We start from the raw sequence: 14,752 nt of genomic DNA on the forward strand, positions 1-14,752 counted from the left end.
AAGACGACATTTTGGAGAATGTGGGTAACCAAACAGTTGCTGGTCCTCAGTGTGAAAAAAAATAAACTATTAAATTCAGTGGGGTCCAACAACTTTTGGGGTGAACTATCCTTTTACCTTAAAGAATTTGTTAAAAGATACGGTCAACAAAACAGCACTAACTTGTGTTTGAAATTAGAGCTTGGGCTGATGTTTCATGCCAGAGAACCAAGTCACAACCAAACTGCTTTAAATAACTTGTGATATATTGGTTAAGTATACACACTTTTACAATATATCTTACAAAACATTTTCAATAAAGATCATTTGCATTCAAAACACATTTTCCTTATATTTAATCATCGCAGTACATATTCTGTGCATTATTATTAAAAGTTTCATGTTAAAACTTATCGCACACTGTAGCCTATAACACATATCACTCACATTAATCAGGGTAGCAATGACACTGACCTCAACTGTAGACAATAAAAACCTCAATCCGTCATCTGCTCATCTATTCGATCTAACTGGTCACTACTTCCCCCACGTGACCTGGGCGGAAATGGGGGTGGAATTTTAGACAGATCTTTAAACAGAACGCTAGAAAGGGTCTCTTTGAAGTCGAAAGGGATTTCACTGGAAGTGATAACAGGAGTTTGTTGTTCAATGTTAGGCTGCTCTTGCTCATCACTGTCCTCAGTCTGTCTGTTCTTACGTTTAGCTGCAAAATTCACTGTGCTATAAAGGTCCTGAATATCTGGTTGATCCTGCTCAGCAGTGGCCTTCGCGGTCCAGTTAGTGTAGGGAGCTTCTTCATTTTTGTCCTCAGAAGGTTCTTGTGGTGATTTCCACTCCTTCTCTTTATCCACGGTTACATCTGTATCCATGATTGGTGGTAGACTGGGAGGGGTTGGAACTTTTGGGAGATTCATTTTTGATCTTGGCTTTGGTTGTGGAAAAACAACTGAATACAAAACTTCATCCGGGCTGCTTACAGGGCTTTTGACGCAAGGTGGTGGATCTGGTAAGGAGATGTATCTGCGTGGTACTGTTGGACATGGTCTATCTTGTTTTGTATTGACTGGAGGAAGCTTTTTAACTTTAGGCCTGTCCTGTGGTTTGGTTTTAGGCAAGGGTGGCGGTAGTGGAGGGGCTTGTTGAGGAGGAGTGGATGATGCCTTTTGGACATTCTGGTGGGTGAGAACCCCTTTAATGATCTTGTGTATTGGCTGCCCAGGTTTTTTCAGTGCAGGAGGGCAAGGTCTTTCCTGATTCTTGTTGCCTTGAAGTTGCTTATTGATCTTAGTTTTGTCCCTGCCCTGGGTTTTGGGTTTTGGTAAAGGTGGTGGGGGTGGAATGGCTTGCGGAAGGGGTATGGATGGTGGCAGCAGGTCTTGAAGACTCTGCTGTGCGAGTGCCTCCTCAATGGCTTTGTGTATTTGCTGGCCATGTTTGCATTGTAATGCTGGGCGTGGTCGATCTTGATTCACACTGATTGGAGGAAGATTTTTTACCTTAGGCCTGTCCGGTGGTTTGCTTTTAGGCGAGGGGGGCTTGGAGGCCATCTCTTGCGGAAGAGCGGTGGCTTGTGCCAGCAGTTCTTGGACGCTCTGGTGCATGATGGCTTCCTCAATGGCCCTCTTTATTTGCGCCCCCTGTTTTGACAAGAAAATGAACTGACCCTCCCCAGTGTGACAACGACGACCTGCCTCAATCATAATTCCCCCCTGAAAAAAACAATACATATTGAATAAATAGAGCAAATGTGAACTAATGTTTAAAAGAATCAAGGGGGGGAAAAAATTAGTATTTAAAAAAATAAATAAAAAAAATCCTACACATGCTATTTTACCACAAACATATATACACTACCGTTCAAACATTTGTGGTCAGTAATAATTTTTTTTAAATGAATACTTTTATTCAGGAAGGACCTATTTAACTAATAAAAAGTAACAGTAAATACTTTTGAACTGTTACAGAAATGTTCAGTTTCAAATAAATTCTGTTCTTCTGAACTTTCTATTATTTAAAAAATCCTTAAAAATGCTTCACTGTTTCCACAAAGCAAGTTTTCAACACTGATACTACTACTACTACTACTACTAATAATAATAATAATAATATGTTTCTTAAGCAGCAAATCTGCATATTAGAATGATTTCTGAAGGATCATGTGACACTGAAAACTAAAGTAATTGCTGCTGAAAATTCAGATTTCTATTATTTAAAAAATCCTTAAAAATGCTTCACTGTTTCCACAAAGCAAGTTTTCAACACTGATACTACTACTACTACTACTAATAATAATAATAATAATAATAACATGTTTCTTAAGCAGCAAATCTGCATATTAGAATGATTTCTGAAGGATCATGTGACACTGAAAACTAAAGTAATTGCTGCTGAAAATTCAGCTTTGCCATCACAGAAATAAATTTTCCATTTTAAAATATATTAAAATATTAGTAATATTTAGATGACTGTTTTACTGTATTTTTCAGCTAATTAGCATGCAGCTTTGGTCATCACAAGAGACAAAAACATTGAAAAAATAAATCTATCCCAAACTTTTGAACAGTATAGTGTATATATAGTTTTACATTAATTGGTTTATATGAGCAAACATGTTGAGTCAGAGGGTTGCATATTTTTTATTTCTCATGAAGCACCTTGACTTGGCCAAATCTCCTGAGGAGCCTGTAGGGCCAATGGTAGATGGCCTGTCCGGTCTTAAGGTCCAGCAGACAAATAGCCTCTTTCTCAGAAGACAGCAGGTATGACCCAGACATCCTGCACCTTTGAGACGCATCTGTGCTCTGCACTGTCACCTGGTACTGGCCTGCAGGGTGGAATTCATAAAAACATCAAAACGAAGTGTCTCTGGACAAACCCTCAATCACTGAGATCAGACCTCTTGAATATAAAATGAAGACAGAACAAAATATATTTTACAGCGGTGGCCAAACATTATGAAGCAGTGAAACTGATTACATGAATTGTTGGTCTAGAAACAATCTTGACTCTGGAATATTCGAATATTAAAAATGTAAATAAATGAATAAGGATGTATACCCAATTTTCCCCAAAACATCTTCACATTTATTGCATCATTATATACAAAAGGTTGAAAAGACATTATTTTTTCATCTGGCTAAACTACTTTTTACTACTTGCATAGTATACTACTTACTAAATAAATAAGTACAGAACATAGGCATGAAATATTGATCTGAACTGAGAAATTATTTATTTTCTTATTTATAGACTAACTAAAAAGTCTATCAACAATCAGCCTAGTAAATTGTATATTTACCACATACATATTAATATTTATATTCTGAAGTCCTTCAACTCCTTTAAGTCTATATAGATTTTTTTTCTGTTTATTACAAATAAAACTACTAACAACTGTTTAGGCACAGTGATGTAACTGTACTAAATGTACCAAGGGTCCTTAGTTCCTAAAACCTTGAATACTTTTATGCACACACACATTTATTGCCTCACAGCAGTACATCTGTGTGGCTCAAAAACACATTTCAGATAAGAACAAAATTATGTTCTCACACCATGACCGGAATGATTTTAAATGGGAATTTCCCAAGTTACTTTGTGTTCCAAAGCATTACCGTTATCTGTTACAAATCAGCTTGATAATGAACGGTTTCTCTAAACCTCAACCTCTAATCATTTACTAAAAAAAGTAACTTTGCAAAAAAGCATCTGTTATTTAACACTACTGGGTGAGCATTGTAATACTAAGAATATTAAAAACTAAGTATGCGCTACCTAATATTTTTCTATGAGGAAGAAGATAGACCCTCAAACTACTTGCTTCTAAATAAGATTAAAATTCAGAAGCTGAAAAAGTAAACCGTAAAAAATGATGCAACACCAAAGACAATGTATGCAAAAAAAAGACAAAATCTTAAACTGAACACAAACTTGAATCTAAACACTATAAATTGAATCAATATGAAATAGCTATCTAAATTGAGAAACTAGCCTATTTATTTTCTTAATTGTAGACTGACTAAAAGCTTTCACTATATATTGATATATGCCATTTTTTGTTAAGAATTTAATTAAATTGTTTTAATCGATTGACAGTCGACTGATTGTCAAATAATATGTTTCAGAGTGACCATTTTGTGCTCTTATTCTTTTAGATCTATGTAGATAAAGGACCACAAACATGTCTGACCTCAATAAAAACACTGAGTAATGGTGGAAATGTACATCTGCACCATTAAGACACACCGTCTTGCTCAACTGCAACAAACAGTTTGGTAACACCTAGTTTAACAGCAGATAATCGTTACTGTAGTTCTGGATCAGCTATGCTGGTAGACAAGTGTATTTCAGAGCCCATTCTCACCTGCTCCCCAGGTGGAGTAGAGTTCATTGACAGCCGGTGTCGTGTATTTATCTTTCTTGGTATCTTCGGTTCTTTGGGTCTTCTAAAAATGTAAGACAGTTGATAAGATAATAATTAACATTAGTAATTCCTCTTTTTTTATCACTCTTGTGCAATCATAGACTCGAAGGTGTGGTTATCAACACTTCCTTTGTGACAGGTTAGCAGTTGTGTGAAGCTGTACCTCAAGTTCATCATAAATATGTTGACTTTAGTTACTTTAGTAGTGGGAAAATTATGACTTGTTTTATGTTATGAGAAAGATGTAACTCATATTATTCATATAAACTTGTTTCACCAAACCTTTGTCTTTTGCTTTCTGCTCTTCCTTGGCAGATTGAATATGAGACAAAATGTAGTTTTGTTAACTAGTTTATGGTATCAGACAAATTGCTGTTGAGTGCGTCCGTGAGATTATGGGGCCACGTCATTCACCAGCAAGCAGCTAAAAATGGTCCCCACTCATTTCCTCCAACGTTAAACTTTACCTTGGCGTGTTCCTTTATTAACAATCACCCAAGCTTGGTTGTACACAGGAAATAGCAAAGAGATGTAACCAGAGATACAATGTCAGAGAAGAATTGTATTGCAGTTTGCATCATAAAATAAAGAGGGCGCATAAGCTGACCATCATTTATTTACAATTAGCAAAAAAATAAAGATTAACTGGCAAAAACATGCCTGATTGGGTTTCAGACAAATACTGTAACAATTCAGCTGTTACATTAATACATGACAATGTCATTATGAAGCAAAACCTACTGAAAATTCTAGGAAATCCTAACTTTAACATTTTTTCTAACACAAAGCTTTTTGACTGCATTTTGCAACAAACAAGAAATAGTTTCACTGAAATGAATAAACAAATGTACAGTTCCAAGAATAATACATTTTGTACAAAATGACGCAAGACACGACACAGGAGCCTCTCTCAAGGAAAGATCTGATGGCAAAGTAGCAAAAAGCATTAAAAATCCATGGAGCTGTTGGCCAGATAGTCCTTGCGGCCAATGTTGGTGACCTGTTTTGTCTGCATGGCCTCCAGTTTGGGACAGTCTGTGATCCTGTGGCCCAAACCACCACAAAACGTACAGCCTCTCTCTCCTAGGATGGAAAAATAAAAGGTAAATATCTTATACTTCTGGCTACTTAAGCTTGTTTCAGCAATAAGTATATAATTTGTACCTCCAATATCCAGCATCGTCTCGTCTCCCGTTTGGAGAACCTGCAGCACAGGAGGAACCTTCTGCTTGGCTTCAACCAACAAAGCTCTCAGATCCATTAGTACAGACTCATCTATAAAAAAAAAAAGGATTTTGATGCTCAATTCTCAAATCTATACAGTATATTCTCTGAAAAAATAAACCATTGTGTGTGGTAATTTAATCTTGGAAGGAAGTACAAGAAGATGACAAGAAACGAAAACGGAAAGACAAACACCAAAGATAAATCTATACATTAAAAAAAAAAAAACTTACCACATCCTTTGTTGATAAATGTTCTGAATTACTAATATACACTAGAACTGCTCGATTCTGGATAAATTGAGAATCGCAATTTTATTTTATTTTTTCAAACAGAGACCGCAATTCTCCCATGATTTTGAACTAAGCAAAATAACATGCAATTTACTAGAGGCTGTGACAAAATATTAATTGCCATCATTCTATTCAAAAATGTTTCATTAATTTGAATGAATTATTTTTTAAAAAGGTTCGAATGAACGATTTAATGACAAACACATAAATACTTCATTTGTTCCATTACTGACTGAATCGGTGTTTTTGAACGAATCTCTTGAATGAATGATTCAATGACAAATCATTTTTTAACAGTCACTTGTCATCACCTAGTGGCGAAACAATGTAATCAACATTGTAATCAACAAACGTTATTGGAAGTGAAAATTTGTTTCAAAAGATGATTTGCTCCATTTTTATCTGAATAATAACATTTTATCCCAGTACTTCTGTGATAAAATGAATGATTGTAAGACACAAATGATACTGTGTGGCTGAAACGACTGTTTGTGAAGCTGTTTCATACCTAAACATGATAACTGCTCTCTATGTGTCAGCGGCAGCACGAAAACAGCACGTTTAATAGACAGACGAATCATTGTCATATAAAAATAAGATTGCGTGGGTGTTTGAATCGAGATCGCGATCTTTTTAATCAATTAATCGTGCAGCTCTAGTATACACTTGTTCAAAAGTTTGGGGTTGGTTAAGATTATTTGTGTTTTTGAAAGTCTCTCTCATGCTCATCAAGGCTGCATTTATTTGATCACAAACACAGTAAAAACTGTAATACTGTGAAATTTAATTACTATTTAAAAAAACTTTTTCTATTTTGTTATATTTTAAAATGTAATTGATTTTACTCCAGTCATCAGTGTCACATGATCCAGAAACATTCTAATATGCTTGTTTGGTGCTCAAAAACATTTCTTATTATTATCAATGTTGAAAACAGTTGTGCTGCTTAATATTTTTGTGGAAACCGGGATTCATTTTCTCAGGATTTTTATTTAATAGAAAGTTGAAAAGAACAGCACGTGTTTGAAATATAAATCTTTTGTAACATAATAAATGTCTTTACCACGGCATTTGATTGAATTTGAATTAATGCATCTTTGCTGAATAAAATGTATTATTTCCTCACAAATTTTTTTTTTTTTTTTTTTAAATCTTACTGACCCCAAACTTTTAAAACAGTAGTGTGTTTCAAAAAATTGACCTTGGCAAAGCTCACAAAACAAGTAAAAGGATCGAAGGAACATGAGGAAAGAATAAAGCTGGGCCTCGCATGAATCTTAATGTCTTACCTGGATGACGTCCAAACTTGCAGCTCCAGCTCTGCCCACATTAATGGTGATGGGTTTTACTAAAGCACTTTTGGCAAAGTTCTGGATCTTCTTGGGCATAGTGGCACTGAAAAGCAGCGTTTGTCTCTGACCCTAAAGCAAATCATAATAATGAGCAAAAAAAGCACTCTGGTTATTAAAAAAAAAAAAAAAAACATTCATTACCTCTAAAACAGTATTATTCTAGTTCTAAATCCACTACATATTCAAGAAAACACTGAAAAAGGGAGGGGAACATTTTACTATATTTACTGACTAACTGCTATATAATTGAATAACCTAAACAGTACCATGAGATTTGCACAAAATACCTTAAAGTAAGAGAAGATGGTCCTGATGTCCTCCTCAAAACCCATGTCAATCATCCTATCAGCCTCGTCCAGAGCCAGATAGCGGCAGATATCCAGACTCACCATCTTCTTGTTCAGCAGGTCCATCAGTCTGCCTGGAGTGGCCACCATCATGTGCACCCCGCTACAATCACACAATCATTCGCAAGTTTATAAGGGATTTCTAAAGCAACCAGCATCCAAATAAAGAGCCAGTATGATGTCCCAATCTTTTTGACCTTTTCCTTTTTAAACGTCATGAGGTGTACATTTAAACTCTTTAAACAATGTGACTCACTTTTTTACCACCTCCATCTGATCTTTGACAGACATGCCCCCAATACACAGAGCACAGCGCAACTGCGGAGCCCCTTCATCCTCTAGTAGTTTACAGTAGTGTTCAATGATACTATGTGTCTGTCTCGCTAGCTCCCTCTACAGATGGAGAGAAAGACACGCAATAAATAAATGACCATACTGTTGCTGTCTTGTGCCTGTACTGTCTGCCTCTTGACTTATGATTTGTATGATGAAATATTTTTGTTACATATAGGTAATCGGCTTCTCCTTTTTCAGGCAGATGACACAGGCTGTGCCAGAGACTGAGTGGGCTTACAGAAGGACAGATGATGAGGCCGTAGGGTCCCTCTCTCTTACAGAAGGGTAGCCGTTTCTCCTGCTCCAGACAAAACATAATGATGGGCAGCGTGAAAACCAGGGTTTTCCCTGAGCCGGTAAAGGCAATGCCAATCATGTCCCTGCCAGAGAGACTAAAACAAACAAACTCATTTTAATAACTACAAATTTAATATATATATTATGTATATATATGACCTCCTGATAGTGCATGATAATGGCTAAATATTGCCTCAAGCCCACATGCAACTCACATGGTTGGTATTCCCTGAATCTGAATGGGTGTCGGGCGAACGATTCCCTTTTTCTTCAGTCCTTTCAGGATGGCTGCAAAGACCATTAAAGTTGCGAGCGGGCCATTAGCGTGAAGCTGCGAGTGAGGTGCTGCATGTAAAAATAGGTAAGATGGATCTTACCCTGAGGAAACTTCATCTCTCTGAAGCTCTTAATGGGTGGTGGAATGCCTTCACCTTCAACAAGAATATGGTACTTCTTCCGTACACGTTCGTGCCGCGCTGCCGGCATGCCAAGAATGTAACGAGGCACATTCCAGCTGAAGAGAAAATCAGAAGTTAATTGCTGTTGTCATTATTTGCAAAAAAAAAAAAATCTGACAAATGAATGGAGGTTAAAGGCAGCTCACCTTGTTTTTATTGGGTCTTCATATGTGATACCTTTGGCCATTTCCTTCACAGACATTAGAGCTGATAAAGATATTAAAAGATGCATTTTTATGATGATAAATACTTCTAACCAATAAATTAATTAATCTGGTAAATCATTCTGTTTTCGCTTACCTCTGCCTTCAGCCACGCTCTCCAGAATCTTTTCTTCCTCTTTCAACTGTTTCTCCTTGGCAGACTCCTTTCGAGCTGCACTTATTAATATAAGATTTGAGAATAAATAACAAATGAACAAAAAAAAAACCATACTGAAACTACTTAAGAATTATCTTTGTATTTACAAAACAAAACGAAAAACTATTAGTAGAATTTTTCTTATTTGATTAGTAGCTTAGAATCTTTAATACTTTAATCACGTACATCAAAAAATACTTTGTTGTTAATTTCTAAAAAAAATACTAGATCTTTATGTACTTCTATGTTTGAATTTCATTTTGACTCCTTGATTTTCACACCTAGGTTGGACAAACTAAAACATTTTAATAATGTGATAAACATTTCTAAAGAGAACTCACTAAAAATGCTCAATTTACACATATTAAAAACTGAATATCCCAACAGAAAGATTGAAATGTCTCCGAGACATTCATTACGGTCCAAATTCTATTTGTCGAGTGGTTCTCAACCAAGTGGACTTAACAAACGTACAAGGTGGCTGCAACATGAATTAATTACTTATTAAAATTATTAATTGAATTATCAATCAAGATGTGAATTGAAATCATATTTCTTTCTCCCTGCAAAAACTATTTGTTGTTGTTGTTGTTGTTGTTGTTGTTGAAGTTTATCGAAACTTCTAGAATCATAAAATGAATAGTGGTTGCTTAATTTTCCTATATTGAGACACTGATTGAGACCCACTGCATTAGACCGTAAATCAGCAATGAAGCACAGGGGAGGGTGTAAAGACCTTCAGCTTTCTCCTTGAGGTGTTGGTGCTGGTCCAGCAGACTGACATTGGATCGGGGACCCAGACCCTCTTCCTCATCTTTTTGCTCTCCACCACTATCTTTCTGTTCCTCCACTGTGAGCCCTTTCCCACGAAAACGCTTCACCTTCTGGAGCTTAGAGTCACATCAAATAAACACAGGCAATTAGGATGCTGGGACATATAACAGCAAAAGCATGAAATATCGCTGTTGCCTACCATCTGCTGTTTTCTGATCTTAACAGGAACATACGGCACATAGTCATCATCTTCTGAGCCTTCTGATCCAGACTTCTCGGAATAGTTTCTCTGACAATTGCATAAAAGCCACAAAGTGTTACATATAATACAAACTGCATACATGTCATACAGCATCACATGTTCAGAACCACATATTCTCTTCTTACAGTTTTATATTAATTACACTAAGGCAATTTATTATTGCCACATTTTAATTCGCTTTATAAAATGCTAAAACGCCATTATACATCAGATAACCTGTAGAGAAAAATATTTCCGAGATATAATTAATCGCACGTTTTACACAGTGAATGGGGTTAAATCTGTTGCTCGAAGCTATTTACTTATCAAGGTGCGTTTATTATACATATTAGTAAAACTCACCTTTTTGGATTGGTTTTCCGTTTCCATGATGCTCGATGTTACAAGCTTTAAAGTCCGCGTGAACGAAGTTGCGATATTTAGTACAATAATGTCAGGTAACTGTTACATTACACCCAAACAAGCATTGTTTATACACTAGCCACCATGATACGCTGCTAATGATCAACGGAAGCGTGACGTACAGCTTACGGAGGCCCAAAAGGGACAACCCAATGTATTTCGGGAAAAAACCCGTTCACCTAAAAATGGACATTTTTCACCATAATGTTGTTGCAAACCTGTATGACTTTCTGTGAGACAAACTAGATGCAAGAAAGAATGTGCTCAATAGTATCAATGTGCCTCAGTCACTATTCATTTGCATTGAGAGAAAAAAAGAAGAAATGAAAGTGAATAGTGACCAAAGCAGCCAATCATTCCCAAAGAAATTGTAACATCTCCTCCTCAAGTCACACGGTTTTACTAGGGTAAGTATTCACTCACGAAGGTAAGTAAATAATGACAGATTAAAAAAACAAACAAAAAAATATTTAACCGAAAAAACTAAATCTTCTAATTTCTCATTGCCATTTATGTGGTTTCTTATATTACTACATTTGCATGGTACCAAAATAAACACAACACGTTTCTTTTCTCAAAACTGTCATGTTTTAATCTTTCTGCATGAAAGATTTTCACAGTATCAAAAGTGAATAATAATAATTATTATAATAATAAAAAACAACTAAATAAAACAGAAAGCCAACATACACTTGGCCATTAATGGTATAGTATAAATCTACATTCCAAATGTTTAAGATAATGTCTTCTAGTTTAATATCACCTGGATAGAGTCAAAGATGTCGGAAAAATATGAAAACAAAAGACACTAATTAAAAAAAAAAAAAAAAAAGGTGATATCTGTATTTGGGATTTTTACCAGAAGGGGCTCAGCTTCAGGGATAAATGAGTAAAAAAAAACAGTATGACGCAGACATACAAAGCTATGGAAAGGGCCACCAGATGTTACAAGCGGTGTACCACTGAGGGGAATCTTAAAGCCCCTTTAAATCATAAGATGCCATTGCAAATGTAACAAACGAAAACAGGTCTGAACTGGTTATGCACCAGTGGACTGAAACTACACCAGCAGAACTGCTGCAAGTGTCTGGGATGTATAAATTCAGGTCTGATACCATCATGCAGCCAAAACAAGGGTGCACACTGCTGCAGAACCAACTACAAACTGAAACTCACAACAGCATTGAGAACCTGGTTACAGCACAGAACTAGATCCAAACCACCACATGGGAGGATCAGCAGGGACACTACCATAAGATTTCGGTCAGGATATTTTGCCAACAGTCAGCTTGGAACAGCATTCCATACAGAGTTGAAGGAAAAGGGAGAGATTTGTAGTTGCCTATACTTGTCAGTTTTTACGCATCATGCAAAGGAAACATTTGCTCATTTGCTCAACCTTAGATTTCATGTATAAAAGTGACAGTCGACAGATACAGGTCTTTAAAATCAGTTGCTTTTTAGTGTTGATTCCTTTTTTCTTTTCTCAAAAATGTCCGAAGTAATAAGACAAAACAATTTCACACATCATACATTGTAAGCAAAGGTATGGATGTTCTCATTGTTCTAAAAGACAACAAAGTCCATGTGCACGGTTCATTTTTGTGCATATAAACTGTCACAGCTGCACTTGGCCTCACAAAGTCGACTGTGAAATGACACGGGTGTAGTATAATCTATACAGATCTTTGTATCTCACATGGACAGTTCTACAAACTAAAACACATCAGTGAACACAACCGTCTTTGCTGCCTTTTTACCTCCATTATGACAGTCAGACATGATACAGCAATTCGAATTTTTTATTATCAAAAAACCCACATTTTTCGTATCTATTCTAAGACTTCAGTATATTTGCAGGGTGAGTGGCGTCTGCAAAAATGCATGATGGTGCAACCGTAGAAGTACCTTTTAAAACACATGAACAGCTGAAAAAAGCGTGACGGGCCAAACCGCACCATTGTTGTGAATTTAAAACATTTTTATTGTAAAACAACTGTGTACATATGACATATAAAGCATGTAGATGCACTGGATCAGTACCCGAACGTGTTTTAGCGATAACAGGATGCAAGTTCTCGGACTGAGTTCAGGATGCAGTGTGATCCCCCGTGAACAACAGGTCAAATGAAAACGTGTTTGATGACTGGTGGTCAAATCAAGGTCCCGTGGCATAGAGGCAGAAAGGGCTGTGAGAGGGAGAAACCTTAGGCCCATCAGGTGTTAAGTACAGTAACCAAAGGCCAAACTGGTTTTTAGTACAGTCTTGCTGGGAGGGGAGCTCTGTTTACCATCACCCATCTGTTACTGAGCTGCATTTGAGGGCATCTTTTTGAGGCTGAAGTTAGACCAGTTCACAGCCACCTTCTGTCGGGTTTGTTTAGCAGAGTCAAGGCAAAACCTAAAAAAATTGAGAGATTAAAAATAAAAATAAAAAGGTTAAGCAACGAATTAGATTTTTTACATTTCTACGACATTCTTGTTCCAAGAATGACCTGTAATGTGATAAAAGGACAATTAATATATCTTCCATGTAAATCTAAGATATTCTTCTAGTGATGAGCGCCAGGAGGTTGTATCTTCTGTATCTTCATCACTTGGTTTCAACATCTGCACTTGGTAAGCCCCACCGACAGTAGCTGCGCTTCCATTACCCTTTAAATTGCGCAAATCGAAATTGCGAATTGAAAATACACCCAATGGAAACAAATCAAATTCGCAAGAAGTCCCATATATTGCAAAAAAGTTTTTACACTCTCATGAGGTGGTTTTTCAGGCAATTCGAAAAAGGAATATTTAGCATAACTGCAATAGAAACCGTTTTTTCGCATTTACAGGTCTCCTGATATATGTAAAAGTCACATGATCATTCTTTGATGTACTATAACCTCCAAGAAACACCTCATACATGGCCTCTCTCAAGTACAGGTGCATCTCAATAAATTAGAATGTTGTGGAAAAGTTCATTTATTTCAGTAATTCAACTCAAATTGTGAAACTCGTGTATTAAATAAATTCAATGCACACAGACTGAAGTAGTTTAAGTCTTTGGTTCTTTTAATTGGGATGATTTTGGCTCACATTTAACAAAAACCCACCAATTCACTATCTCAACAAATTAGAATATGGTGACATGCCAATCAGCTAATCAACTCAAAACACCTGCAAAGGTTTCCTGAGCCTTCAAAATGGTCTCTCAGTTTGGTTCACTAGGCTACACAATCATGGGGAAGACTGCTGATCTGACAGTTGTCCAGAAGACAATCATTGACACCCTTCACAAGGAGGGTAAGCCACAAACATTCATTGCCAAAGAAGCTGGCTGTTCACAGAGTGCTGTATCCAAGCACGTTAACTGAAAGTTGAGTGGAAGGAAAAAGTGTGGAAGAAAAAGATGCACAACAAACCAAGGGAACTGCAGCCTTTTGAGGATTGAAAAGAATTTGAGTGAACTTCACAAGGAATGGACTGAGGCTGGGGTCAAGGCATCAAGAGCCACCAAACAAACCAGGAAACGGAATCTGTGTCTCATTCAGCTCGTCTGCTGTTTCATGCAGATATTTTTATTTATAGTTTCACAAAACTGAAGTCTTTGCTTCAAATTTCAAAAACTGAAGTTTTTGCTTCAAATTTCGAAATTATACAATATAATTTAGTTTAAAAATTGCTCATGTTGCATGTATGCAGCATGTTTGTTTGGATCAAGATTAAAATGCAGTGGTTGTCTCTCATTTTAAATTGAAAGAGCACAGACAAAGCCTTATTTTGTTTATATGAAGATATTTATTTTATTTGTGTTATTTATTTGATTTGGGGCTTGTTTTAAAATTTCAATGTAGTTTTGTCATTTACATTTACATTATATTTAAATTTTGTAATTTAGCAGATGCTTTTATCCAAAGCGATTTACAAATGAAGACAATAGAAGCAATCAAAACTAATATTAGTATATTATTATAGTGTTCTATTTAAATTTCACAAAGAAATGTGAAGCATTTTGTCCAAGCAACAATAAAAGGACACATTTAATTTATAATCTGTCTTAAATCTCATTTTGTTAAAAAAATTATAATAATCGAATCGTGAACAGAATCGAATCGTGACTTGAGTGAATCGTTACATCCCTACTGGTCAGCAAACTCACCAGACCTGAACCCCATAGAGAATCTATGGGGTATTGTCAAGAGGAAAATGAAAAACAAGAGACCAAAAAATGCAGATAAG

General features: G+C 36.2%; 3 protein-coding genes across 3 annotated transcripts in view; all 3 read right to left on the reverse strand.

Moving 5' to 3' along the window:
- Nucleotides 1-348: 348 nt before the first annotated feature.
- On the reverse strand, nucleotides 349-5,036 carry LOC107587093 (proline-rich receptor-like protein kinase PERK10). Its single transcript, XM_016274736.1, has 4 exons — nucleotides 5,031-5,036; nucleotides 4,364-4,445; nucleotides 2,655-2,824; nucleotides 349-1,709 (listed from the first exon to the last, which is right to left on the reverse strand). Exons 1-4 carry the CDS (start codon nucleotides 5,034-5,036, stop codon nucleotides 477-479), a joined length of 1,491 nt encoding a protein of 496 aa, XP_016130222.1. The 3' UTR covers nucleotides 349-476.
- LOC107587094 (probable ATP-dependent RNA helicase DDX41) lies at nucleotides 4,881-10,661 on the reverse strand. Its single transcript, XM_016274737.1, has 15 exons — nucleotides 10,469-10,661; nucleotides 10,064-10,153; nucleotides 9,827-9,980; nucleotides 9,031-9,105; nucleotides 8,877-8,937; nucleotides 8,650-8,786; nucleotides 8,488-8,560; nucleotides 8,214-8,367; nucleotides 7,896-8,032; nucleotides 7,580-7,742; nucleotides 7,230-7,361; nucleotides 6,370-6,371; nucleotides 5,881-5,903; nucleotides 5,588-5,698; nucleotides 4,881-5,506 (listed from the first exon to the last, which is right to left on the reverse strand). Exons 1-15 carry the CDS (start codon nucleotides 10,493-10,495, stop codon nucleotides 5,370-5,372), a joined length of 1,476 nt encoding a protein of 491 aa, XP_016130223.1. The 5' UTR covers nucleotides 10,496-10,661; the 3' UTR covers nucleotides 4,881-5,369.
- Nucleotides 10,662-12,494: 1,833 nt separating this feature from the next.
- The window catches only part of LOC107587095 (protein FAM193B-like), a 16,125-nt gene continuing 13,867 nt past the window's right edge, over nucleotides 12,495-14,752 (reverse strand). The window contains exon 6 of the mRNA XM_016274738.1: nucleotides 12,495-12,929. Within this exon, the coding sequence (XP_016130224.1) occupies nucleotides 12,833-12,929 (97 nt within the window). The 3' untranslated portion in view covers nucleotides 12,495-12,832. The remainder of the gene's footprint in view (nucleotides 12,930-14,752) is intronic.

This window comes from Sinocyclocheilus grahami, unplaced genomic scaffold (assembly GCF_001515645.1).
Source record: "Sinocyclocheilus grahami isolate Dianchi unplaced genomic scaffold, SAMN03320097.WGS_v1.1 scaffold89.1, whole genome shotgun sequence".
Lineage (NCBI taxonomy): Eukaryota > Metazoa > Chordata > Actinopteri > Cypriniformes > Cyprinidae > Sinocyclocheilus > Sinocyclocheilus grahami.

Bases quoted from the DNA above. Each gene is read 5' to 3' on its own strand.
- LOC107587093 (XM_016274736.1), bottom strand. The intron at 2,825-4,363 runs GTGAGAATGGGC...TCCACCCTGCAG, and splicing joins CTACTCCACCTGGGGAGCAG to GCCAGTACCAGGTGACAGTG. The intron at 1,710-2,654 runs GTGCTTCATGAG...TGTTTTTTTCAG, and splicing joins GGAGATTTGGCCAAGTCAAG to GGGGGAATTATGATTGAGGC.
- LOC107587094 (XM_016274737.1), bottom strand. From the start codon at position 10,495: ATGGAAACGGAAAACCAATCCAAAAAG. The intron at 8,561-8,649 runs GTAAGATCCATC...TGGTCTTTGCAG, and splicing joins AGAGATGAAGTTTCCTCAGG to CCATCCTGAAAGGACTGAAG. The intron at 7,362-7,579 runs GTATTTTGTGCA...GATTTGCTTTAG, and splicing joins CCATCTTCTCTTACTTTAAG to GGTCAGAGACAAACGCTGCT.